The sequence below is a fragment of the Balaenoptera acutorostrata genome, chromosome 3, assembly GCF_949987535.1.
Source record: "Balaenoptera acutorostrata chromosome 3, mBalAcu1.1, whole genome shotgun sequence".
Taxonomy (NCBI): domain Eukaryota; kingdom Metazoa; phylum Chordata; class Mammalia; order Artiodactyla; family Balaenopteridae; genus Balaenoptera; species Balaenoptera acutorostrata.
In genome coordinates, this window is record NC_080066.1 from 137,877,305 (window position 1) to 137,904,371 (window position 27,067).

General features: G+C 40.2%; 1 protein-coding gene across 1 annotated transcript in view; it reads right to left on the reverse strand.

The window, feature by feature from the left end:
- Positions 1-2,818: 2,818 nt before the first annotated feature.
- The window catches only part of ARMH4 (armadillo like helical domain containing 4), a 140,156-nt gene continuing 115,907 nt past the window's right edge, over positions 2,819-27,067 (reverse strand). Inside the window, exons 6-8 of the mRNA XM_057543697.1 lie at positions 10,760-10,791; positions 3,800-3,934; positions 2,819-3,556 (exon numbers count right to left, since the gene is read on the reverse strand). Coding sequence (XP_057399680.1) covers positions 3,488-3,556; positions 3,800-3,934; positions 10,760-10,791 — 236 coding nt within the window. The 3' untranslated portion in view covers positions 2,819-3,487. The remainder of the gene's footprint in view (positions 3,557-3,799; positions 3,935-10,759; positions 10,792-27,067) is intronic.

Consider the following 27,067-nt stretch of genomic DNA (forward strand, 5'->3'; position numbering starts at 1 on the left):
ACACAGCTGAAACCTTGTGCCAAATAATATATCCTGTTCCCAAAAGTTGCTTTTTTGGCATCTGGTAGAAACATTATTATTTATATCCACAGAAATCACGATGCCTGTGGATGATTTGATGCTTGTCCCCCAAGTCGTGGATGTGACCTCACTAAGGGGTTTCATTTGGGCTCCACGTAAAGAAGATATCTTCATGGAGAGAAGCACCCGGCATCTCTCTATGACATTTTGACTTTGAAGTCTTAGCCTTTTTTAAAAAAATAAATAATGAAATAACCAGAGTTTCGGTTTAGGAAGGTGAAAAATTCGGGAGGTAGATGATAGTGAGAGTTGCACAATAATGTGAATGTACTTAGTGCCACTGAACTGTACAGTTAAATAGGGTTAAAATAGCATGTTTTATATTATGTGACTTTTACCACAACAAAAATATTTTTTAAAAAAAGAACCAGCTTTGATTGACCGTGCTAAAACTACTTTCAATATGTTCTAAAACTGTGCTTTAAAATTTTTCCCCACATTTTTGACCCGTGTAAGAGATATAGGTACTTTAAGAAAATGTTTCTGGAAGACTGCATCTGAGGCAGTTTATGAGCTGAAGCCAAGGCTAAAGCACTGCTAAGGGAATCTGTTTCCCTGGGATACTAATTAACTCCAAATATTGCATATAAATTAAGCCAGCAGCTACTGAAAGAAGCAACTTACAGGAGAGGAAAAACTGAAGAGGCTTAAAAGAAAGGTACTGTCTTCTGATTAGAGAAAGACATCAGGGGCACAGGAGGAACCCTTCTCTAGCTGTCCCAGCATTCCACCCTTTCTCTAGAAGCTTCTGCCGTTTTCTCTTTTGTTTTCCTTTCTCCACTATGGCAGGTGTGATTGATTGGATAGCTGACTAGGAAAAGGGTCTCTCCCCAGGGGCCTGCTCTCCCTGTCTCCTTAAATAAGGAAAAGCTGTTCTCTGCATAGAGCTCTCCTAGCTGTGTTCTCAAACTTGCCTGGACAGGAGAATTCCAAGCTCCTGCCCTGGAGATTCTGATTCAGTGGGTCTGAGAAGGAGCCTTGGAATATGTATGCTTAACAAGTATCCCAGGCAATGCTTTGGGGCCACAGAGTTTGGGAAATACTGCCTACCCCCATGAGAATAAGACACAGACCCTGCCCCTGCAGTGGGACACCTGCCGTTCTGATGGGATCAATTCAGTTCAGAGCGGAAGGTGTTAGCAATTGAAGCTGCAGCTATCAGCACCGCCAGCTTAAATATTTAAGCTTAGTTGTTAGAATAGAGTTGACTCTATGTCTGTCGTCGGTGACTTTATTATATTATAGTTTGAAGGTTCAACCTATTAACCATGGTCTAGTTAACACTACAGACTAAGAGTAGCCCGAGGTGTTAGTGGCCATCAGTATCACCCACATGATGCTGCATGAAGAGGCCTATTGTGTTTTCCCTAGGAACAGCTTGTCAAGAACACAAAGGCAGTAATGCTACATTGTGCTCACCTCCTAACCTTAGAAACACTTACAGCAAGGGGCTGCTCTTGGAAAGGGCAAACGTACCCTATGCAGTATCACGATGTCTCTACTCATGAAATTACAAATTTCTGGAGAGTCATGATTCTGAGTTCTATTTTTAAAACCTGACTCTGAGCTTGTGTGTCGATTGCTAATGTCTATTTGACTGTACAGAGCTTTTCATTTCTCTTGATCACTTTCACCCATTTGCTTATATCTCTTGGCAAAAAGAATTAAAATTATTTGATGAAAACATTCCTGTAAGCCAGCTATCCTTCAAGAGTGAATTCAAGAAAGAGTTCTCTATGAGTTCCCTAGAGGTGATACTTAAATTTATGTGATTATAAGGAAACAGCTGATGTGGGAGAGGAAAAGAATTTGTGTGCATAAGAGAGACATTACTAAGACATCGTTCATTTACCAAAGACAGAAACTTGTATGACATGTTCCTGGACCAAGAAGCTATTTCCTTAGAACCCTGGTTTTAAAGAAAGACTCTGAAATGTTATTGGTTCCTCCAAAGTATATGGAAAGGGCACTGAGCTGAAGATAGGAGCACATGGTTGTGAGTCCATGGGTTCTACTCCTGATTCTTCCTGGGTATAATTTTGGATAATCATTTCACTTCTCTGCTTCAGCTCTGTCTTCAGTCAAATGGGAGAATAAAAACATACCTCCTACGTCACACAGTGGCTATTAGAAATAACTGTGCAGCTTGCCTTGAACACAGCAGAGCAGGTTCCAATAAATGGGAACAAGTTCTCCATAGTGTAAAGCACCATATTCTTCCACGCAAACGAGCCAAGTCTTTACCCAAAAACTCTACTTCCTGCAAGTCCCAAATACCTAGATGCAAAAGACAGGGCAAGGAATTACATTCCAAGGGAAATGAGAAATGATCAAACACAGTCCAGCATCGCCCAAAGTGAGATGCCCTGAGACAGGCTGGTTTATCATAAGTTCCGTCATGTGCCAGGACTCTAGCCCCTGAGTCTGCTCCTACCACAGAATGTGTTTTTCTAATAAAGCCAAACGAGGACCAATGGCAGCCCAATCATTGCATGGCCAAGACCACAGATGCAGAAAAGCAACACTTTGAATAATTCAGAATGGTAGCCAAACAAGCACAAAGCCAAATGGCAGAGATAAATGCTCTGGGAGCTTATCTATCCTCCTTTTCCTCTTGATTTCTTCCTTATTTCTTCTTGACAAAAAAGGACGTCTCTTAATGATAAACTTGTAAGAATCTATTGATAGGTCTTTTGGACTCAATTACACGATTTAAGAAAGCAAGCTTACATTAAGACCGAGAGTCAATTTAATGCATTATTTCTAGTGCATTTTTTCTTTGCCAAGAATAAGAATAAAAGGGAAGGGGAAAAATAATAAAAACCAGGAGACAAGTACATAATGTAAGGTACAAACAAATCTATATATATCCTAATGTGCTGAGAGATCTTCTTGATGAAAAAGATTTCACTCTGAGTTGCTGCTAGTTTTGATGCACATGTAGTATGTGCCATGGCCCACAAGCCTAGGGATTCAAGTAGGTAGAACAGTCATCACGAGTTCTTCTTTGTTAAGATTTCTATTTCAGAGTCAAGTGTGCCTTGGCAGCAATAATTGTTATACTTCAGCGCATGTAATCCAAACCAAGGACAAGACAATGTCGAAAAATACAAAATATTTACCTAACCTAGCAACTCCTACTGAACAACATGTATGCTGCATATTTACGAGTTGTAGCCCATGGTTGTGGAAAATTCACTACAGAATAAAAACAAATACTGCATATTACAGTTCATATACAGCATGCCTTTTCTGCTCAGTACAAGAAAAATCTACTACCCAGCAGATAATGAAACTGATGGCCTGACAGCCCCAGTATGGCAGAATGTTGTTCTCTGTTTTTTGCCCCCAAATAAAAAATAAAATAATAAGGTCGTTGACTCTTCCAATTAAATTCCAGTCCAATTCAAAATTCATCTTCAGAGCTGTCAGCTAAGAGCATTACTCGATCTTGCATGCTGTTGAATTCTCTCTGCTGGGGAAAGAAAACAGAAAAGCATTAAACTCTTTCTGTCGCAGAGCAAAGCTGAGGAACAGGCCCCCTTTAAAAGACACGTGAACAAACCAAGCCGAGGCAGCAGCTGCAGCAGCTAATCAGAACCGCTGGGCACGTCAGTACCATTCATGCATCATTAAGCCCCGTGTGCTTTATTAAGCAAATTAGAAAAGCGAAGAATGTTCGGGAACTGATTAGGTTTTGCTGTTGTTGATTCCATACCTTTCTTTTATGCCTTTTGAAGCCATTTCTCCTTCGGCGATTCATCACCTTAATGCTGTAGAGCGCTCCCAAGATGAACAAGGCTCCAGCTATCCCAACGCCTACGGGCACCAGCATCCCAGACATATAGCCAGCCTGCACAGGAAAAGAAACACACATTAGGATGCTAAACAACTGCTGCCCTGGGTTTCCCAGTTCTGCTGGAGGGCAGTGGGTTTTTAGACACTTTGAAATCTCCTGTCTGCTTTGTTATAAAATAGCACCTGGAATAAAGTTACTTTTTAGAGAGAAGGCAACAGAGAGAGAGATTTTGGGGTATTTCAAATACGTAGAAGAAGTACCTAATAAATCAGCCAGACCTAGTGGCACCTCCAGCCACTTGCTTATGCACATTTGTCAACACCAGGTTTTGGTGACAGAAATATAATTTGTATTAAAGATGGATGAAGTAAGCCTCTGAGAATACCAGGACTATTAAAATGCTATAAATTGGAAATACCAGCCTGAGTCAAGCTCCAGGGGGAGTTGACGTGCCCAATGGAATATTGTGCTTCTTAGAGGGCAGAAGGAGGGCCTTGACTTTGGTGGTCCCTCTCTCACCATCTTAGCTGCATCATGGTAAGAAAGGAAAGAGGAATGTGCTTGTATGGAAGTGAAAAGTGAGAGTTTCTGGAGACAGCAGGGAAGAGAAGGACCTGCAAAGGAAAGAGGAAGTATGTTAGGTGTTGGACCCCAGGCAAAAAAGACAAGGATGAGGAGAGAGTTGCACATAATGTGGATGGATTCATTTATATGAAAGAAAATATCTGCCCAGTGGACAAGGCCAAAGTTGAAGGTTGGAAGGAAATTCTGAGTGTCCCCAGTCCCAAAGAAAGAAAGTGGCAGAGAGGGGCACAAAGATCACTGCTAACAACACTGGTACTTCCAAAAGAGCCTGGAGGTTTCAAACGCATGTGGGTCTCCAACATCCCCAAGGTGTTACTATGGATAATTCAGTCCTGAGAGAGCAGCATGATCTCCACACATCACTGGGCTTGAGTAAGTAGCTCAGGACCAACCCAAGTTCAAGGTAAGGCCATCACCCTAAGGGTGTTCCCTGCATCTTGGCCAATAAGACACCTAAGGGATAGAGGTGGATGAATAACCAGAGCCTTTCATAGAGGAACACGACACTGGTTTACCTTCCACGATGGCCCCTTCTAGAAGCCTACCCAGAAAAAAACCGTAAACAATTAACAATTTTAAAAGTGCTGTAATAAGTACTTTTGATAGACATCATTTTATGGAGGAAAAACCACGAGTCTGTTCACTTATTTGACTATTTCTAAAAATTTTAATATAGCAAAAACTATTTCCAGTATCTTTCAGAATGAGCCCCAAACAGAGAAGGACAAAAAATAAAAGTTTTCTAACAAGTGCCGAAGTAAGCAGGCTATGATGCTTTCCCAACATTTCTAGAATTAATCAAAGGGACAAGACCTTACAAAACTGCAGCATCCTCTTGTACACAGCCAGCTCGTTCACTGGTTTTGTTTTCCAGGATCTTGAGTTAGAGCAGAATGTGGAATTTTTTCCATTAATTTGAGAACATAGCATTGTTCCTCAGCATACTAAGTGTTTTTCCCCAGGAAACAAAGCTCAGTCATTTTCCAACAAATTAATATGCTTTACAGAAACCCAAACTTTCTTCTAGATCTACGAAAGGCTTATAAAAGTCTGTAATTTTCCATTGCTCTCACCAGAACTAGGAATTTCTTTTTACATCACCATTCCCAGTGCATGGAAATATATATATATGTTGATGTACGATAATTTTAAGCACAGTAGATTAGATTTTACAGAGCTGTACATTCAAAGGATGATATTTGAACTTTTGGAAGCTCAACTTGATCAACCTCTGAGTGGGTCTCCTCACACTATGTAACTCAACCCCCCCACCAAAAATATGAATATTACAAAATGTGTCACTCTTTGCATGTTTCTTATTTACACATTGAGGTTTCTTGTTTCTAGAGCTTTAAATCATGTAGGCTTCTCAAAAATTCAATTACTCTCTCTCTCCTCTTTTTATTCCCTCGTGTGTGTGTGTGTGTGTGTGTGTGTCTGTGTGTGATCTGCCTGTGCTTTGAAATTACAAGTAAATTACAAGATGGGAATAAAGCAACCTACCCTCTTCAAATATAATTTAACCATCCCTCATACATACAAAACTGACTAACTGAAAATAAGCTCTGTTTTTAGAATTGCCCATGACTTGTTTCCTGTAGAAATGAAAACAAATAAGACACGTGCATATTAAGTTATAAATTCTGCCTAGCACCTTTTCTCTGTTCAGAATTACTGGACGTGCACATCCCTCCACACGTAACTTGCCAAGAAGAACACAACTGCATCTGTGCATATTCTAACCAAGAATGCATAACCTGAATCTAATCATGAGGAAACGTCCAATAAACCTAAACTGAATATTCTATTTTTTTAAAGCACTGTATTCTTTAAAAAATATCAGAGTCATGAAAGACAAAAGATGGTTATGCAAATGGTCCACATTAAAGAAAACTAAAGAATCCTGACAACTAAATGTGTTACATGACCCTAGACTAGATCCAGTAATGGAGGAGAACAATGAATTTATAAAGGAGATTTTGGGTCTGTTAACCAAAAGACTGAAATCCAGGTGCCAGAACAGATAAAAGTATGATATCAATGTTAAATGTACTCAAGCTGATAATTGTATTATGGTTTGCTAACAGAATATTCCTATTCATAGGTAATACGCACTGAAGTATTTGGTGTAAAAGGACCATGATGTATGCAGCTTTCCCTCAAATGGCTCAGAAAAAAAGAGCAGAGATAGAAATGGGGTAACGTGGGAAGAATAAGTGCATCTGGAGAAAAGGAACAGGGGTATTCTTTGTACTATCCTTATTCTTGTATCTTTTCTGTAAATTTGAAATTATTTCCAAATAAACAGTTTGAAAATTAAACAATGTATTGTTAAGATAAAATTTACTAGATATAGTTGTTTTTTGTTTTTGTTTGGTTTTGGTTTGTTTGTTTTGTTTTATATTTATGAGAAAGGTATCCTTCCTTCTCAGGATACTGTGTTTGTTCAGAAACACTGGTTTTCAAGAAAACGATAAGAAAACCATATGATACACTGTACTGCCTAAAGTCTGCTGAATTCAGAAGTACCCTTATGATGTCTATTCAACAGTGGTTCTCAAACTTGAACATGCATCAGAATCACCTGCAAGACTTGTCAAAACACAGATTGTTGGACCCCTTTCCCCGAGTTTCTGATTCAGTAGGTCTAGTAAGGGACCTGAGATTTTGTATTTCTAACAAGCTCCCAGGTGATGCAATGCTACTGGCGCAGACTATACATGAGAATCACTGTTATGAAGTATAGGCTGGATCATCCATTTTCTGGATTATTTCCTAAAGCCAGAAGAAATAGAACGATCTTGGTGATATAACAACAGGGCTGGTCTGTATTATACAACTAAAATTTTGATGCATCTTCAATTTTGAGAAACAATATAGATGTTGAAAAAATACATCAATAGGTAGCCAGGTAAGGATCTGCCAAACAAGCATCACTACCTTGGACATTTAAACAGGAAGAAGGTTAATGATGGAATGAGTATAGGGACTGTCCCTCGATAGCCATTCGCCCCTTCTTCTAGAGCAATAGAACCTCCCATCTGGGCTGGGCACAGAATAACGATTACTTCTCCCTGCCTTCTATGCAGCTGGATGTGACCATGTGATAAGCCTCACTAAGGAGACGATACATTAGTGACACGTGCAACTTCCAGAGCATGCTCTTCAAGGGGGGAGCAGAGCCTTTACCCACCCCCCCTTTAAGAATGGCAGAGTGCCTTTATCTTCCCTTTTAAAGGGGGAGGGATATCTTAGCCTCCCTTTTCCTTCCTTCCTTCTGGCTAGAGTATGGACCTAATTGCCATCCGGGACCACGAGATGACCTTGAGAATAAAGGTCACAAATCATGGAGCATCAAACAGAAGGAGCCTGAGCCTTCAATGTTGCTCCTCACTAACCCCTGATTGCTACCTCCAGACTCATAAATGAGAGACAAACAAAGTTCTCTCTTGGTTAAGCCATTGTCATTGGGGGTTGTCTGTCACTCATAGCTGATCTTAATCCTACCTAATATAGGAAGACTAAACAATAACAACAAAGAGAATAATTCAGAACTTTTTAGAACACCTACCACCCTTTCTAGAGTCCAGCTAACTAAGAGGGAAATCAATATCAGGACCAATTAAATGAAGCTAAACTGAGAAGATGTTCTGGGTTGACTGAAGAGCCAGTTAAATATGTAGTTTAGCTTTCAGTTCTAAGGGACTCTGTGACTTTCAACAAAATGGCAATAGTTTCACTCTCAAATAGTTTCTGAAGATAATGACTCATGAGACTTTTATAGATGATAGCTAGCTAGCTAGACATATGAAGAGAAAGAGGAAGAGGGGGAAGAGAGGAAGAGAAAGGGAAGGAGGGAGAGAGAGAGAGGAAGATATGTATACATATATTTTATATATATATACATATATGTGTGTACACATATGATTGTATGTATCAAGTAAGTGTATAATATTTCACTCCCAGAGGGAGAGGACTGATTAGACTGAGTCCCTCCAAGAAAAAATCAAAATATGGAAGGCAAGTACAGCAACATGGATGGACCTAGAGATTATCATATTAAGTGAAGTAAGTCAGAGAAAGACGAATAACATATGATATCACTTACATGTGGAATCTAAAAAAAATGATACAAATGAACTTACTTACAAAACAGAAATAGACTCACAGACATAGAAAACAAATTTATAGTTACCAAAGGAGGTAGCAGGGGGAGGGGGAAGGATAAATTAGGAGTTTGGGATTAACATATACACACTACTATATATAAAATAGATAATCAACAAGAACCTACTGTATAGCACAAGGAACTCTACTCAGCATTCTGTAATAACCTATATGGGAAAAGAATCTGAAAAAGAATAGAGATCTATATGTGTGTATAACTGAATCACTTTGCTGTATACCTGAAACTAATACAACATTGTAAATTAACTACAATTTAAAAAATGGTTAAATTTAAAAAAAAATGAAGACAAGGCATAAAGCAAGTCAACCCGGTGGGAGTTTCAACTATTTTTCTTCCAATTTTTTAAAACTAAGACATAACTGAAAAAATACTACAGAATAAAATGAAAAGAGGGCTGGAAAGCCTTCAAAATAGTCCAGAAAACTGAGGCCATACATAAAATTATTTCTCTTGGTGAAATGGAGCAGGGAGAGGGTGCCAGGCCTTTGAGACAAGAAGGAATGGTCCGCAAGAAGAGAAAATACAGCCTTTCTCCAAAGCTACACAGATTTCTAAACGGAGTGGTGAAGCTATATATACATACAGGTAAGAAACTTTGCAACATCCAACTTCAAAACAGGCTACATGCCAACATTTGTTTTCTTAAGTCTATTTTTTGTCCATTTTTGTAATTCAGAAGGATATTTTCTATAGAAACAATGATATACGGACTCCTAGATTAAACTACCAGAGCCTGTTTACTTTTCATTGCATCATATTTTCCCCTGAAAAATAACAAGAAGCACTATCAATGTAAATATATTCAGTTCTAAACTTTTGCGCTTCTCTTACCCCAAATCTTGCTCAGTCCTCTGATTACACCTCCCTTAGACAACTGGACCCATTACAGATACCAGAATGGCCTCCACTGATGTCAACAGGCTTAAAATTCTTCAACGTCACTTTTAATATATATGAACATAAAATAATCTCATTCTCAAAAACTATATATGCTAAATTTTACTGAGAAGCAGAAAAATAATAGAGAAGAATTAATATAATTATACAATTTTAATTGCAGTTGAATGTTTTCTTTTATCCTTTAACATTAAACTGTAGCAAAATAAATATTAATCATTCAAATATGGGGGAAATTGACCTCAAATAATAAAAAAAGATATGAGATACCATCAACAGATGTATATTCTAAGACAGGCAAATTGGAAGTAACTCCTATCTGGCAGTTGAAACGATTTCCATTTAACTAAACCCCCAGTGAAATCTGAGCTGGTTTATAGTAATGGGATCTGACACAGGCTACAGCAAGGAGTTCAGAATTCCACCAATATTTTTATGAGTAATTCCAGTTTGAAATTACAAGGTACCAAAAATGAAACCTTAGAGAGTGTTGAAAATTAAAAGAAAATGAAAAATATAAACCTGGAAGGAAGTTAATATTGTCAGTCACAGATGTTGATGGCAGAATTAATGCAAGAGAGGAAAATATTTCTCTATAGTTGGCCATTCCAGATAGGCCAGCTCATTATCACTCAGTTAGCAGTGGCACTATGATAGACTACATAAAAGTGGGCCTAAGGAGAGTGCTTAGGTGTTCAGGTGTTTTTAATCCCACCTCCCACTATGGTTTAAGGATGCCCTTTCCATCACAAAGTTTTATTCCTAAATCAAGTCCATCAATTTATGTCCTTGGGTCAGAAAAATCAATGCCTTCCAAAATCCAAGGTATTTCTTCCTCATATAGGAAGATCAGGTTTAAAAGATCCTTGCATTGGGACATGAAATGCGCACTAGAATGGGATCACACTCCTGCAATTCCCTAAAAGGAACTCCATCTTGATATGTAAAGGGTGTTACTCAGTTGTACATACCAGGAATTACATTCCATAAGTATGAATGGCACTCCAAAGAATAAGGCATCCCTTGTATTATACAGACCTTAAAGGGAAGACCTCCTTTCTTGCTGGGCACCTGGAAGTGGCCCTGTATCTTTGCATAGATTACCATAATCAGAATAATGAAATAAAGCTCCATTACTCTCAAGATCTTTTACTTGACAAAGCCATGCCCTCTAAGATAAATCCAAAGGAAGAAAACACTTCTCTTACCTTGTCTTTTAGTTTTTCCATCCAGCTTCTCACTACAGAAAATAAGAAAAGAAAATGTAAATAGCCATCTTTTTACTTATAGTTCATTGTGTTAAATTCATTTGGTAACTTACTTATATTTCATGTATTAAGTTAATTTGATACAATGAAGGTATTATTGTATGAAGTACAGTGAATGGGTCAACAGTATTAACATAATGACAGCAATAGTCTTATTTTTATTCTCATTCATTTAAAAATACAAAAAAAAAAAAAGAGCACAAATATATCCCTCACATATCGTTAAAGGAACAGAGAATATTTTTGTCTGTTAAATGTATTTTCTATTATTTGGGGGGAGGTCTGGGAGAAGAGAGAGGAGAACACCTTCAGAATATCAAGTTTACTTCTAACCTGACATTTTCTCCTTATCTTTTTTTTTTTTAATTTTTTTTTTGACCCCCTGGGCCCTTGGCAGTGAAAGCGCAGAGTCCTAACCACTGGACCGCCAGGGAATTCACATTTTTCTCCTTACCTTTATTTCTCATCTTTCTCAGTTTTTAAGCTCAATGGGAATTCTGCACTTGAATCAGTGTCAGAGAGCAAAGGTAGGAATGTGCACTGGGCAGGCCAGGGCTACTCAGCTCTTACTAAAAGTAGTCAATATTTTAGGCTCTGCAGGCTGTACAATCTCTGTCACAACTACTCAACTCTGCTGTTGCACTGAGAAAGCAGCCATAGACAGTAGCACATAAGGAAGTGGGTTTGGCTCTGTTCCAATACACTTTATGTATGGACACCAACGTGAATTTCATGTGATTTTTCTTATGTCACAAATACTTTTCTTTTGATTTTTTTTCAACCAGATAAAAAATTGTAAAACATTCCAATGGGCCGTATAAGAACAGGCAGCAGGCCAGATTTGGTCACAGCCTGTTGACCCCAGGCATAGACATATTTTACTCAAGAAGCTGGTGTCTCCATTTACTATCTGACTTTAGTAATAACATATCTGACATCAGTGATGACAGCTAACGTGTGTCCGGCTTTACCCTTTACAAAGCATGTTCATATGTACTGCATCATTTGATAGGCAAACCAATGACAAACATGAGAGTCAGGTAAGATGATGCTCAGGGGAAAGAAGAGGAAACTGAGACTCAGAAAAACTAATAGAATTGCCACGGTTAACCAGGGAGGAAAGAGCCACTGGAACTCCAACCACCATCTGATTAACAACCTACAGGAATAAGACTTCCCAATTACCCATTTCTTTTGGCGATACCATTGCCGTTCTGCTCTCTCAGGTTGAAGATGTGGAGATACCTTTGGCTCTTCTATCTCCTTCAGTCCCCAGCCTCAATCTCTCATGTCAAGACCTTGGCAAGACCTCTCAGATTTGTCCTCCCCTCATTGCTCCTTCTGTCTCAACTGGGATTCAGGCAAAGACGGCGGTGCTCAATCAGAATAAAATAAGAGTCAAGGGAAGGGCAAAGTAAGAAAGTGCAGGCACCTCAAGAACTAAGCCATGGATCAGTGATTCTGCGAGTGGTTCCATGGAGAAGTGAGGTCAACCACTGATTCACTGAGTGACTTTGGAGAAATTAGCAAACCTCTTGGATGCTCAGTTTCCTCATATGTGAAATGGAGATGGTAATACTTGTCTCACGAGATGGCTGTGAAGATTAGAAACAACATGTGCAAAGTGTCTAGTACAGAACTTAGTGTAGAAAACCAAAATAAGAAATCTGGGATAGGAAGGGGAAAAGAAAGACACGTGAAATACGAGTATTGTGTTAACATGGCTCAACTAAGCCCAAGATATAAAGTCAAGCAAGAGAATGCTTCCAATTCATGCATTCGTTCAACAATATTTACAATGCACAGTGTGTTGGCCAGTCATTGTGCTCAACACTGTATCAGTAGAAGATATGGGGACCTAATTCCAGTGAGAAAAGGTTAGGACATCAGGTCTATGAGACATGGATGACAAGCAGCAACATAGGGACTGAGAGAGTGAGGGACAGAGCAGGAGAGCCAATTACTGGGGCACACAGCAGAACACCAACCTCGGAAGCAAGATGTCCGGAATCAGGGAATCAGCTGGATATTACGTAAAGAGCAAAGCGAAAGAGAGGTGGGAGCAGGAATGCTGGTGTGAGGACATCATGGAGGAGGTGAGCAGGGGCCGGCTGACTACCTGTCGATGGCAGCCCAGGGGTAGCGTGGAGAAGAGGGAAAGGAGGCACAGATGATGCCAAGGTCTGAGGCACTGATAGGCTTTCCAACTGTAGAAAATTCATTGCCAAGAGAAACGTTTTAACTTAAGCCTTATCGAGCCAGATCTCATTGACAATCCGTCCAGATCTTAGGTGCTTAAAGTAAATTTCCAAGTCCTGCTTTGAGTGATTCTTTTTTTTTTTTTTTTTTTTTAATTTTATTTATTTATTTATTTATGGCTGTGTTGGGTCTTCGTTTCTGTGCGAGGGCTTTCTCCAGTTGCGGCAAGCAGGGGCCACTCTTCATCGCGGTGCGCGGGCCTCTCACTGTCGCGGCCTCTCTTGTTGCGGAGCACAGGCTCCAGACGCGCAGGCTCAGTAATTGTGGCTCACGGGCTCAGTTGCTCCGCGGCATGTGGGATCTTCCCAGACCAGGGCTCGAACCCGTGTCCCCTGCATTGGCAGGCAGATTCTCAACCACTGCGCCACCAGGGAAGCCCCTGAGTGATTCTTAAGGCAGTCATTCTTCACTGGGGGAGGGAAGGCATATTAGCATGGGATGTGCATATGCGCACAGGTAATCTGAAAGAGCACATTCAATGGATCTAGTTCTGTAGTTTATAATAGGAACTACAGAAAGAAAGCTGGGCAAACTCTTCTTGGCTAGTGAGAGGGGTGATACACTAGAGATAGTGAGACAGTGTTTGGGGGGACATGGGTCTAAACAAGGTTGAGAAAAAACTGCTCTTCAGAGTATGTGAGCTTGGCTGTGTTTCTCCAATTAAGAACATGCGACCCCTAAGGATCACACCTTGTGCTTCTCAGGCATCCACCAGGGTTCTTGACACGGTATTAGACAATAAATATTTTTTCCTTCTTTCAGCAAATATATATTGCTTTTAAATGAGTTCACAACTTTTGAGTAAACACGATTTCCTTTCATGAAGTTTCTATAAACTGTTTTCAGCAAAATGTTCAAGGCAGTGTAAAAATAAATCTAACACAATGATGGTTTTGAAACTTAGTAGAAATCAATAAGGGAATACAAAAGCTAGAAGAGAGAATATTGGAAAGATATTTAATAAAAAGAAAAGATGATTCTTTATGAAGAGGAGAACCAAAAACTGCAGTTCTTTTTTTTTAATAGAGAGACATCACACTGATGAAAGGGGTATGAATTGACACAACTTTTTGGAACTGCATGGAGAATTTGCAATTGATATCAAAAGCTTTTTAAAAAGTTTAAATTTTTTATCAAAAGTTCCAGTTGTAGAAGCAATGTACCTTAAACAATTAATCATGGATATGCATAAAAAATTTTATTTAAATGCTGTTCACTGAATGGAACAGCAGGAATGGTTTAAACACTTTCAAAAGGAAATAAAACCTTAGGCTATGACTACAGAGTGAAATATTACACAAAAATTTAAATTATTTAAACAAAAATAATGACATGGTGTTCGCATTATATATTACAAATAAAAAAACATAAAGTATGTATAATGTGAGTCCATTTGTGGATAAAAATGTTATGTGTGTAATTGAAATGATGTACTTCAAAATGTTAACTGAAGTCATCAATGGGTTGTAGAATTATGGATGACTTTTTTTTTTTTTTTTAATTTTTTTTTAAATTTTGTATTTTCTTTTTTTTCTTTTTTTTTTTTTTTTTAAAGGATTTTCTTATTTATTTATTTATTTATTTATTTATTTTTGGCTGTGTTGGGTCTTCGGTTCGTGCGAGGGCTTTCTCCAGTTGCGGCAAGCGGGGGCCACTCTTCATCGCGGTGCGGGGACCGCTCTTCATCGCGGTGCGCGGGCCTTTCTCTATCGCGGCCCCTCCCGTCGCGGGGCATAAGCTCCAGACGCGCAGGCTCAGCAATTGTGGCTCACGGGCCCAGCTGCTCCGCGGCATGTGGGATCCTCCCAGACCAGGGCTCGAACCCGTGTCCCCTGCATTAGCAGGCAGATTCTCAACCACTGCGCCACCAGGGAAGCCCCAAATTATGGATGACTTTTATTCCCTACACAGTGTTTTTAGGATTTTCCAAATTATTTCTAATTTTTAGTACTTTTAAAATTTAAAAAACATATCTTACCCCCCAAAACCCCTACAAAATTCTGTAAACATTTGCAACTGGAGGTTACTGGTAGATTGCGATAGTGGGGAACATGAGAAGGTGAGGCCCTTCCACTTGGTTAATTCCTCAGCCCACAGCTACAGATTCATTCTAATCCTACTGGTTCTGGTTTGTTTTCTTTCTTGAAATTTTACTGATGCAAGTCTGAAAGTGTAGCAATATAATTATGCCTGTGGTCTCCTTCTGTACAGAGAGAGGTAGATGTGGGCAAAAAAGTAGACAAGGATTATTAAAAGCAAAAAAAGTAGAGAAGGATCATTAAAAGCAAGTTCTCCATTGTGCTCACCAGTGCCCTCTTGTGTACAGGAGTTCCAGGAGCAGCAATTTGCCCTCTCCTAGCTTATCTACTAGAAAACAGGGAGGAGGGGGAGAGTAAAAAAGAAATTGCAGATAAAAGAACATTTCCATGTATCTTGTCAATTGTAAGTATGGTTGGTTTTTAAATAGACTGTGGCTGAAAAGTCTCCCAAACTGCTAATTTAGAAGGGTATTCTTAATTTTCCTTTATTTCCAATAATAAAGTTTTATTACCTATATTTATCCCAAACACATATAAATTCCCTTTCACGAAAGGGGGAAGGTGTACACCGAACATGGTCCTGCCCACCAGAAAGACAAGATCAAGCCTCATCCACCAGAACACAGGCACCAGTACCCTCCACCAGGAAGCCTACATAACCCACTGAACCAACCTTAGCCAGTGGGGGCAGACACCAAAACCAACAGGAACTACGAACCTGCAGCCTGCTAAAAGGAGACCCCAAACACTGTAAGTTAAGCAAAATGAGAAGACAGAAAGACACACAGCAGATGAAGGAGCAAGGTAAAAACCCAGCAGACCAAACAAATGAAGAGGAAATGGGCAGTCTACCTAAAAAAGAATTCAGAGTAATGATAGTAAAGATGATCCAAAATCTTGCAACTAGAATGGAGAAAATACAAGAAACGTTTAACAAGGACCTAGAAGAACTAAAGAGCAAACAAACAATGATGAACAACACAATAAATGAAATTAAAAATTCTCCAGAAGGAATCAGTAGCAGAATAACTGGAGCAGAAGAACGGATAAGTGACCTGGCAGATAAAATAGTGGAAATAACTACTGCAGAGCAGAATAAAGAAAAAAGAATGAAAAGTATTGAGGACAGCCTCAGAGACCTCTGGGACAACATTAAACATACCATCATTCGAATTATAGGGGTCCCAAAAGAAGATGAGAAAAAGAAAGGGATGGAGAAAACATTAGAAGAGATTATAGTTGAAAATTTCCCTAATATGGGAAAGGAAATAGTCAATCAAGTCCAGGAAGTGCAGAGAGTCCCATACAGGATAAATCCAAGGAGAAACATGCCAAGACACATATTAATCAAGCTAACAAAGATTAAATACAAAGAAAAAATATTAAAAGCAGCAAGGGAAAACAACAAATAACATACAAGGGAATCCCCATAAGGTTAACAGCTGATCTTTCAGCAGAAACTCTGCAAACCAGAAGGGAGTGACAGGACATATTTAAAGTGATGAAAGGGAAAAACCTACAACCAAGATTACTCTACTCAGCAAGAATCTCATTCAGATATGATGGAGAAATTAAAACCTTTACAGACAAGCAAAAGCTAAGAGAATTCAGCACCACCAAACCAGCTTTACTAAAGGAAATGCTAAAGGAGCTTCTCTAGGCAGGAAACACAAGAGAAGGAAGAGACATACAATAACAAACCCGAAACAATTAAGAAAATGGTAATAGGAACATACATATCGATAATTACCTTAAATGTAAATGGATTAAATGCTCCAACCAAAAGACATAGACTGGCTGAATGGATACAAAAACAAGACCCGTATATATGCTGTCTACAAGAGACCCACTTCAGACCTAGGGACACATACAGACTGAAAGTGAGGGGATGGAAAAAGATATTCCATACAAATGGAAATCAAAAGAAAGCGGGAGTAGCAATCCTCATATCAGACAAAATAGACTTTAAAATAAAGACTATTACAAGAGACAAAGAAGGACACTACATAATGATCAAGGAATCAATCCAGGAAGAAGACGTAACAATTGTAAATATTTATGCACCCAATATAGGAGCACCTCAATACATAAGGCAAATGCTAACAACCATAAAACGGGAAAGCGACAGTAACACAATCATAGTAGGGGACTTTAACACCCCACTTGCACCAATGGACAGATCATCCAAAATGAAAATAAATAAGGAAACACAAGCTTTAAATGATACATTAAACAAGACGGACTTAATTGATATTTATAGGACATTCCATCCAAAAACAACAGAATACACTTTCTTCTCAAGTGCTCATGGAACATTCTCCAGGATAGATCATATCTTGGGTCACAAATCAAGCCTTGGTAAATTTAAGAAAATTGAAATCGTATCAAGTAACAACGCTATGAGACTAGATACCAATTACAGGAAAAAATCTGTAAAACATACAAACACATGGAGGCTAAACAATACACTACTAAATAACCAAGAGATCACTGAAGAAATCAAAGAGGAAATCAAAAAATACCCAGAAACAAATGACAGTGAAAACATGATGACCCAAAACCTATGGGATGCAGCAAAAGCAGTTCTAAGAGGGAAGTTTATAGCAACAATCCTACCTCAAGAAACAAGGAACATCTCAAATAAACAACCTAATCTTACACCTAAAGCAATTAGAGAAAGAAGAACAAAAAAACCCCAAAGTTAGCAGGAGGAAAGAAATCATAAAGATCAGATTGGAAATAAATGAAAAAGAAATGAAGGAAACAGTAGCAAAGATCAATAAAACTAAAAGCTGGTTCTTTGAGAAGATAAACAAAATCGATAAACCATTAGCCAGACTCATCAAGAAAAAAAGGGAGAAGACTCAAATCAATAGAATTAGAAATGAAAAAGGAGAAGTAACCACTGACACTGCAGAAGTACAAAGGATCATGAGAGATTACTACAAGCAACTATATGCCAATAAAATGGACCACGTGGAAGAAATGGAAAAATTCTTAGAAAAGCACAACCTTCCGAGACTGAACCAGGAAGAAATAGAAAATATAAACAGAAAAATCACAAGTACTGAAATTGAGACTGTGATTAAAAATCTTCCAACAAACAAAAGCCCAGGACCAGATGGCTTCACAGGAGAATTCTATCAAACATTTACAGAAGAGCTAACACCTATCCTTCTCAAACTCTTCCAAAATATACCAGAGGGAGGAAGACTCCCATACTCATTCTATGAGGCCACCATCACCCTGATACCAAAACCAGACAAAGATGTCACAAAGAAAGAAAACTACAGGCCAATATCACTGATGAACATAGATGTAAAAATCCTCCACAAAATACTAGCAAACAGAATCCAACAGCACATTAAAAGGATCATACACCATGATCAAGTGGGGTTTATCCCAGGAATGCAAGGTTCTTCAATATACGCAAATCAATGTGATACACCAAATTAACAAATTGAAAGAGAAAAACCATATGATCATCTCAATAGATGCAGAAAAAACTTTTGACAAAATTCAACACCCATTTATGATAAAAACACTCCAGAAAGTAGGCATAGAGGGAACTTACCTCAACATAATAAAGGTCATATATGACAAACCCACAGCCAACAACATTCTCAATGGTGAAAAACTGAAACCGTTTTCACTAAGATCAGGAACAAGACAAGGTTGCCCACTCTCACCACTATTATTCAACATAGTTTTGGAAGTTTTCAACATAGCAATCAGAGAAGAAAAAGAGATAAAAGGAATCCAAATCAGAAAAGAAGTAAAGCTGTCACTGCTTGCAGATGACATGATACTATACATAGAGAATCCTAAAGATGCTACCAGAAAACTACTAGAGCTAATCAATGAATTTGGTAAAGTAGCAGGATACAAAATTAACGCACAGGAATCACTTGCATTCTTATACAGTAATGATGAAAAATCTGAAAGAGAAATTAAGAAAACACTCCCATTTAACATTGCAACAAAAACAATAAAATACCTAAGAATAAACCTACCTAAGGAGACAAAAGACCTGTATGGAGAAAACTATAAGACACTGATGAAAGAAATTAAAGATGACACAAACAGATGGAGAGATATACCATGTTCCTAGATTGGAAGAATCAACATTGTGAAAATGACTATACTACCGAAAGCAATCTACAGATTCAATGCAATCCCTATCAAACTACCAATGGCATTTTTCAAAGAACTAGCACGAAAAATTTCACAATTTGCCTGGAAACACAAAAGACCCCGAATAGCCAAAGCAATCTTGAGAAAGAAAAACAGAGTTGGAGGAATCAGGCTCCTGCACTTCAAACTATACTACAAAGCTACAGTAATCAACACAGTATGGTACTGGCACAAAAACAGAAATACAGATCAATGGAACAGGATAGAAAGCCCAGAGATAAACCCACACACATATGATCACCTTATTTTTGATAAAGGAGGCAAGAATATACAATGGAGAAAAGAGAGCCTCTTCAATAAGTGGTGCTGGGAAAACTGGACAGCTACATGTAAAAGAATGAAATTAGAACACTCCCTAACACCATACACAAAAATAAACTCAAAATGGATTAAAGACCTAAATGTAAGGCCAGACACTATAAAACTCTTAGAGGAAAATACAGGCAGAACACTCTATGACATAAATCACAGAGAGATCCTTTTTGACCCACCTGCTAGAGAAATGGGAATAAAAAGAAAAATAAACAAATGGGACCTAATGAAACTTAAAAGCTTTTGCACAGCAAAGGAAACCATAAACAAGACAAAAAGACAACCTCAGAATGGGAGAAAATTTTTGCAAATGAAGCAACAGACAAAGGATTAAGCTCCAAAATTTACAAGCAGCTCATGCAGCTCAATATCAAAAAAACAAACAACCCAATCCAAAAATGGGCAGAAGACCTAAATAGACATTTCTCCAAAGAAGATATACAGATTGCCAACAAACACATGAAAGGATGCTCAACAACACTAATCATTAGAGAAATGCAAATCAAAACTACAATGAGGTATCACCTCACACCAGTCAGAATGGCCATCATCAAAAAATCTACAAACAATAAATGCTGGAGAGGGTGTGGAGAAAGGGGAACTCTCTTGCACTGTTGGTGGGAATGTAAATTGATACAGCCACTATAGAGAACAGTATGGAGGTGTCTTAAAAAACTAAAAATAGAACTACCATACGACCCAGCAATCCCACTACTGGGCATATACTCTGAGAAAACCATAATTCAACAAGAGTCATGTACCAAATGTTCTTTGTAGGTCTATTTACAATAGCCTGGACATGGATGCAACCTAAGTGTCCATCGATAGTTGAATGGATAAAGATGTGGCACATATATACAATGAAATATTACTCAGCCATAAAAAGAAACGAAACTGAGTTATTTGTAGTGAGGTGGATGGACCTAGAGGCTGTCATACAGAGTGAAGTAAGTCAGAAAGAGAAAAACAAATACCGTATGCTAACACATATACATGGAACCTAAAAAAAAAAAAAAAAATGGTTCTGAAGAACCTAGGGGCAGAACAGGAATAAAGACGCAGATGTAGAGAATGGACTTGAGGACACGAGGAGGGGGAAAGGTAAGCTGGGATGAAGTGAGAGAGTGGCATGGACTAATATATACTACCAAATGTAAAATAGATAGCTAGTGGAAGCAGCTGCATAGCACAGGGAGATCAGCTCAGTGCTTTGTGACCACCTAGAGTGGTGGGATAGGGAGGGTGGGAGGGAGATGCAAGAGGGAGGAGATATGGGGATATATGTATATGTTTAGCTGATTCACTTTATTGTACAGCAGAAACTAGCACAACATTGTAAAGCAATATTACTCCAATAAAGATGTTAAAAAAGGGGGCTTCCCTGGTGGCGCAGTGGTTGAGAATCTGCCTGCCAATGCAGGGGACACGGGTTCGAGCCCTGGTCTGGGAGGATCCCACATGCCGCGGAGAGCTGGGCCCGTGAGCCACAACTGCTGAGCCTGCGCGTCTGGAGCCTGTGCTCCGCAACGGGAGAGGCCGCGATAGTGAGAGGCCCGCGCACCGCGATGAAGAGTGGCCCCCACTTGCCACAACTGGAGAAGGCCCTCGCACAGAAACGAAGACCCAACACAGCCATAAATAAATAAATAAATAAATAAATAAATAAATATATATTAAAAAAAAAAAGATGTTAAAAAAGAAAAAAAACATTAAAAAAGCGGGGGGGGTGTATAAAAAAAATTCAAAAATTCAAAAAAAAAGGGGGGAATGGATGGGAGCCACAGGATATCAGGATTTGGCAGAGCTAATAATTATTGAGCAAATGACAAAAAAGCTTGCAAGGTAGGTATTACTATCCCCATTTTTCTGATGAAGAAAATGAAGCTTAAGTAAAGTGCTGAAAGCCATGGAGCTAAACAGTGGCTGAGCTGGAATTTGAACCCAGGCCCTATAGCTCTAAAGCATATACCTGTTCAGCAGGCCAGTGGGTCACTTTGGGGAGGGGTTTGGGCAGGTGGGCCAGGTGACCATAACAGCACACAGTAGGGCTTTTTCAAGTTCTGGGGCACAGTGTGTATCTGCTCACCTCTGTTAGTCTGGCTCCTGCTTTCTCTACATTCTCCTCCCTGTCTGACAAATGTTCTCTCTCTGCCTCTACATGGGTCTCCCACTATCTCTCACTCTATGCCTCTTTATCTCACACTGTAGTCTGTATCTCTCTTTCTTTTCCTCCCTTTTTTCCCCTCTCTGTCAGACTCTGTCTGTCTGCCTATCTGTATGGCTCTGTTGCTTTCTGTATGTATCTCTCTTTTTCTCTCCCTCAACCTGCCCAGTGTGTTTGTGTTTGTGTGTGTGTCTTTGTATGAGGATAAACTAGATCTCCTAGTTCCTTCTTAGCCGTAGGATTTTTCCAACTCAGTCCTGTGTGCCAGGGTTGCTCTCCATTGGGGAACAACAGAGCTAAATGGCAGAAATCCTGAAAGTTTAAAACTCAGAATGAGCAATGCTGATGATACTGACTATGGGATCAGAGTACATGGTGACGTAATGGAAAAAGACAGAATACAGAAAGCAGGAGCAGATTCCTAGGGGGATGATAATGAGTTTCACTCTGAATATGTGGAGTTTAAAGTATCTATACAATATCCATGGGGATGTTTCTGTTGGCAGTTTAAAATTGGGATATGGAGAAACCCAGGCTGAAGACCAAGGTTTGGGATTGACCAGCCTATTGATAGAAGCTGAAGTCAAGAGCAGAGAAAATCCCCCTGGAGTATGGAGTGTATATTAGACAGGGTTCTCCAGAAAAACAAAACCAATACAAGAGATATATATATATATAAAGGGATTTATCATAAGGAATTGGCTCATGCATTTATGGAAGCTGACAAGTCCAGGATCTGCAGGGTGAATTGGCAACCTAGAGACCCAAGAAAGCTGATGTTTCAGTTCAAGTCCAAACGCAGGAAAAAAACCAGTGGCCCAGCTCGAAGGCAGTCAGGCAGGAGGAATTCTCTCTTGCTCAGGGGAGGGTCAACCTTTTTATGCTAGTCAGGTCTTCAACTGACTGAATGAGGGCCATTCACATTAGGGAAGGCAATATGCTCTACTCTGTCTACCAATTCAAGTGTTAATCTCATCCAAAAACACTCTTACAAGCACACCCAGAAAAATGACCAAGTGTCTGGACAGCACATGGCCCAGTCAAGTTGACACGTAAAATTAACCATCACAGAGTAAACTGGACAAGACCAAGGGCATAATGCCTAGGAACCCCAACATTTAAAGGTCAGGCAGAAGAGAATGGGCCAGGAGAAGAGACAGCAAAGAAATGGTCAGAGGGGCTCAGAAACCTGGACTCTTCGTATGAAACAACCCAACAGACCTAGTTCCAAGTGGTTATGAGGACGTTTACACATTCTGTTGATCAAATCCTTTGTCCAGGTACAGCCAAGCCCACTGGTGCCCCGGCCCACTGCAGAGGTGCCCTGCAGACCACTCCCATCCTGTGCAGGCTGAGGCTTTCTCTGCCTGAGGGCGTCCATCCATCATAGGAGCCTGCATGGGGGTGGCTAGAAGCACCAAGGAGGTACTTCCCTGGTGGCGCAGTGGTTAAGAATCCGCCTACCGATGCAGGGGACACAGGTTCGAGCCCTGGTCCGGGAAGATCCCACATGCCGCTGAGCAACTAAGCCCGTGTGCCACAACTACTGAGCCTGTGCTCTAGAGCCCTAGAGCCACAACTACTGAGCCTGCGCGGCACAACTACTGAAGCCCACACACCTACAGCCCGTGCTCTGCAACAAGAGAAGCCACCGCAACGAGAAGCCCACGCACCGCATTGAAGAGTAGCCCCCGCTCGCCGCAACTAGAGAAAGCCCGCGCAGCAATGAAGACGTGACACAGCCAAAAATAAATAAACTAAATAAATTTAGAAGCACCAAGGAAATATTGTCCTAGAGGCCATCCTCAATCAATGAGGCCTGTGAGTTGGTGGATATATTAGTTTCCTATTGCTGCTACCCCAAATTTAACGGCTTAAAACAACACAGATTTCTGATCTCATATTTCTGGAGGTCAGAAGTCCAAAATCAGTCTCATGGGCTAAAGTCAAGACATCAGCAGGGCCGGTTCCTTCTGGAAGTTCTAGAGGAGAATATGTTTCCTTGCCTCTTCCAGCTCCTGGAGACTGTGGCCCCTTGGCTCATGGCTCCTTCATCTATCTTCAAAGCCAACAGCATAGCCCCTCAAATCTCTCTCTAAACTCTGCTTCCTTTGTCGTATTTTCTTCCCTGGCTCTGAGCCTGCTACTTCTGTCTTATAAGGAGAAGTATGTCTTATAAGAAGATTATTATGATAATCTCCCCCTCTCTAGGTCCTTAACTCATTCACATCGGCAAAGTTCTCTTTGTAAGGTAACACATTCACGGGTTCCACGGATTAGGATGTAGACCTCTTTGGAAGAACCATTATTCTGCCTACCACATCAGGTAAATCCCTTCATTTTCCTCACCCCCGAGGTGTGTTCCACACAGCTTCTCAGAGAATCCCCAGCAGCAAGGAGCCCCTGCAACAATCCAGTCATGAGCACCACCCCCTTCACTGGCCCCCCACCCTCCCCGTCTCACTTCCTACTCCCTCGCCACTCTTCCTGAAGTCACCGTCTTGCTCTTAGGGAGAATGCAAACTAAGACACTAGTCTAATTCTGCCAACCATATAGGCAGGCCTGCACTTTGGCATACCAATTTTATTCATTTTGTACATTAAAACAAACTCTCGGAATAAACAGAAGTAAAAAAGCAAGGAAGACAGGCGAGCTGGCCAAGTTCAAGGAAGAAGCCATCTCCATTCATGTAAATTAATTCTAATCGAAGGACTTCAGGCTGCCTGAATTTAAAAAATATACCCCTTCCATATAGCATTGTGCAAGGTGTAGTTTATGGCTAGTTCCACTTACATTCAATTTTGAAAGGGTTATAAACACAGTCTCTGTAATAATCAAATTTTCAACATCATTTACATCTTTCAGTAAAGTGGGAAACCTGATTTTTATCTTAATCAATGAAAAGAGAAATGTATGTTCCACCTATAAAAAATGAAACATCAGTACATAGTCCTTTGTTCAAAGCATAGGTGACTAAATTTCAATTATGGTGTTTCTACAGTGTCAAGAAATAAATGGAGGGGACTCCCCTGGTGGTCCAGTGGTTAAGGATCCACCTTCCAATACAGGGAACGTGGGTTCGATCCCTGGTCGGGGAACTAAGATCCCACATGCCGTGGGGCAACCAGGCCCGCGCACACAACGAAAGATCCCGCATGTCGCAAATAAGACCCGATGCAGCCAAATAAATAAATAAATATTTTAAAAAAGAAAGAAAGATGGGCTTCCCTGGTGGCGCAGTGGTTAGGAATCCGCCTGCCAATGCAGGGGACACGGGTTCGATCCCTGGTCTGGGAGGATCCCACGTGCCACGGAGCAACTGGGCCCGTGGGCCACAACTACTAGAGCCCACGCAACTGGAGCCCATGCTCTGCAACGAGAGAGGCCACCGCAGTGAGAGGCCCACGGGCCACAACGAGGAGTGGCCCCCGCTCTCTGCAACTAGAGAGAGACCGCAAGCAGCAACGAAGACCCAATGCAGCCAAAAATAAATAAATAAATAATTAAAAAAAAAAAAAAGAAAGAAAGAAAGAAAGAAAGAAATGGAGACCAGTTCTTTTTCTTCCTTGATATTTAATCATAAGTGCCTCTTCCAGCCCAAGAAACAAAGATTTTTTCCAACTTACATAACACATTTGAGAATAATAAAACTTACCAAGGTTTAAAGGTTGTCTGCATGTTTTTTAAAGAAACTTGAGTTTTTCCAGCTATAGATTATGCTCTAATGATGCTATATTTACCTGCTTTAAAATTACACAGAAACCATATCTATAATTATTTGCTCCTCACATAATTACAGAACAGCGAGATTCTGATGAATAGAATGACCTACTTCTTTGCATAGGGCTAACTGAGCAGTAATGGTGCATCTAAGAAGCAATTAATTCTGAAGGCTCTGCGCGATATTTACAGAGAAGGGTGCAAAGGGCCCAGATACCCTAATCTCTACTTTCAAGTAATATTAAGGACGTCTTTAGTTGACAGCAAACTTAGGAATGACACTAGATACCTACTGGGGAGCTGCAAAGAAAACATCTTGTAATCAACTGCACATCTTCTTGGGGTCATTTATTAATGATAACCATACTGACAAAACATAAACTGCATGTATCAACTGTATGATGAGAAGGCTGTCACGGGGGCTTCCCTGGTGGTGCAGTGGTTGAGAGTCTGCCTGCCAATGCAGGGGACACGGGTTCGAGCCCTGGTCTGGGAAGATCCCATATGCCGCGGAGCAACTAGGCCCGTGAGCCACAATTACTGAGCCTGCGCGTCTGGAGCCTGTGCTCTGCAACATGAGAGGCCGCGATAATGAGAGGCCCGGGCACCGCGATGAAGAGTGGCCCCCCCTTGCTGCAACTAGAGAAAGCCCTCGCACAGAAACGAAGACCCAACACAGCCATAAATAACAAATAAATAAAAATTAAAAAAAAAAAACAACTCCAAAAGTCCAGAAATTAGCCTGGGAAGCTGGGCGTCTGCTCTGGGGTGATGTTTAAAAAAAAAAAAAAAAAAAAGAAGGCTGTCACGAACTTCAACCACATGAAGTACATGGTGCATTAATGAAGAAGAAACTATCCCTCCATGTGTGCTTCTTTCTCTTCCCAAAAAGGCAAGCATGATATACGACATTGCTCACGAAGGGAAAATACAACTTGTCTAGGCCCCTCCTCTACACCCGATTGCGAGGGAAAAAAAACGAAAACACTGCACTTTGCCTAAGACACCCTTGAAAATTCTCCTGAGCACTGAGGTTTCTGATCTATGGTTTAACTACTCGGCAGCAACAAGGCCACACTCAGGGGACCTGAAATTCTCCCCAGCTCACTCTTACAGCTCTCTCTTCACATCCGCACTATCCAATTTTCAATCCCTTGGTGAAAAAGAAGAGTTTGGTCCTCATACTTTTTTTTTTTTTGTCCACATCTCACGGCATGTGGGATCTTAGCTCCCCGACCAGGGATCAAACCCACACCCCCTGCACTGGAAGCACAGAGTCTTAACCACTAGACTGCCAGGGAAGTCCCCATACTTTATTTTTAATAGAAACTTTACTGCTTCCCAAAGTACAGCATCATCCGGCTTCCAGCGCAAAGTCAAGTCTGTGTGTGTTGCTGGCCAGATGCACTGAAACTAACATTTGCCATCTCAAGGTGTCGGTGAGGCTGTCACAACCATGAAGTCCATCAGGCCTGCATCTGCAGTCCCATCTATTCTCAATGTTATGTAAATGACAGACTGCTTCAGCTTCAAGACAAGATCCCCAGGCACCCCTCCTC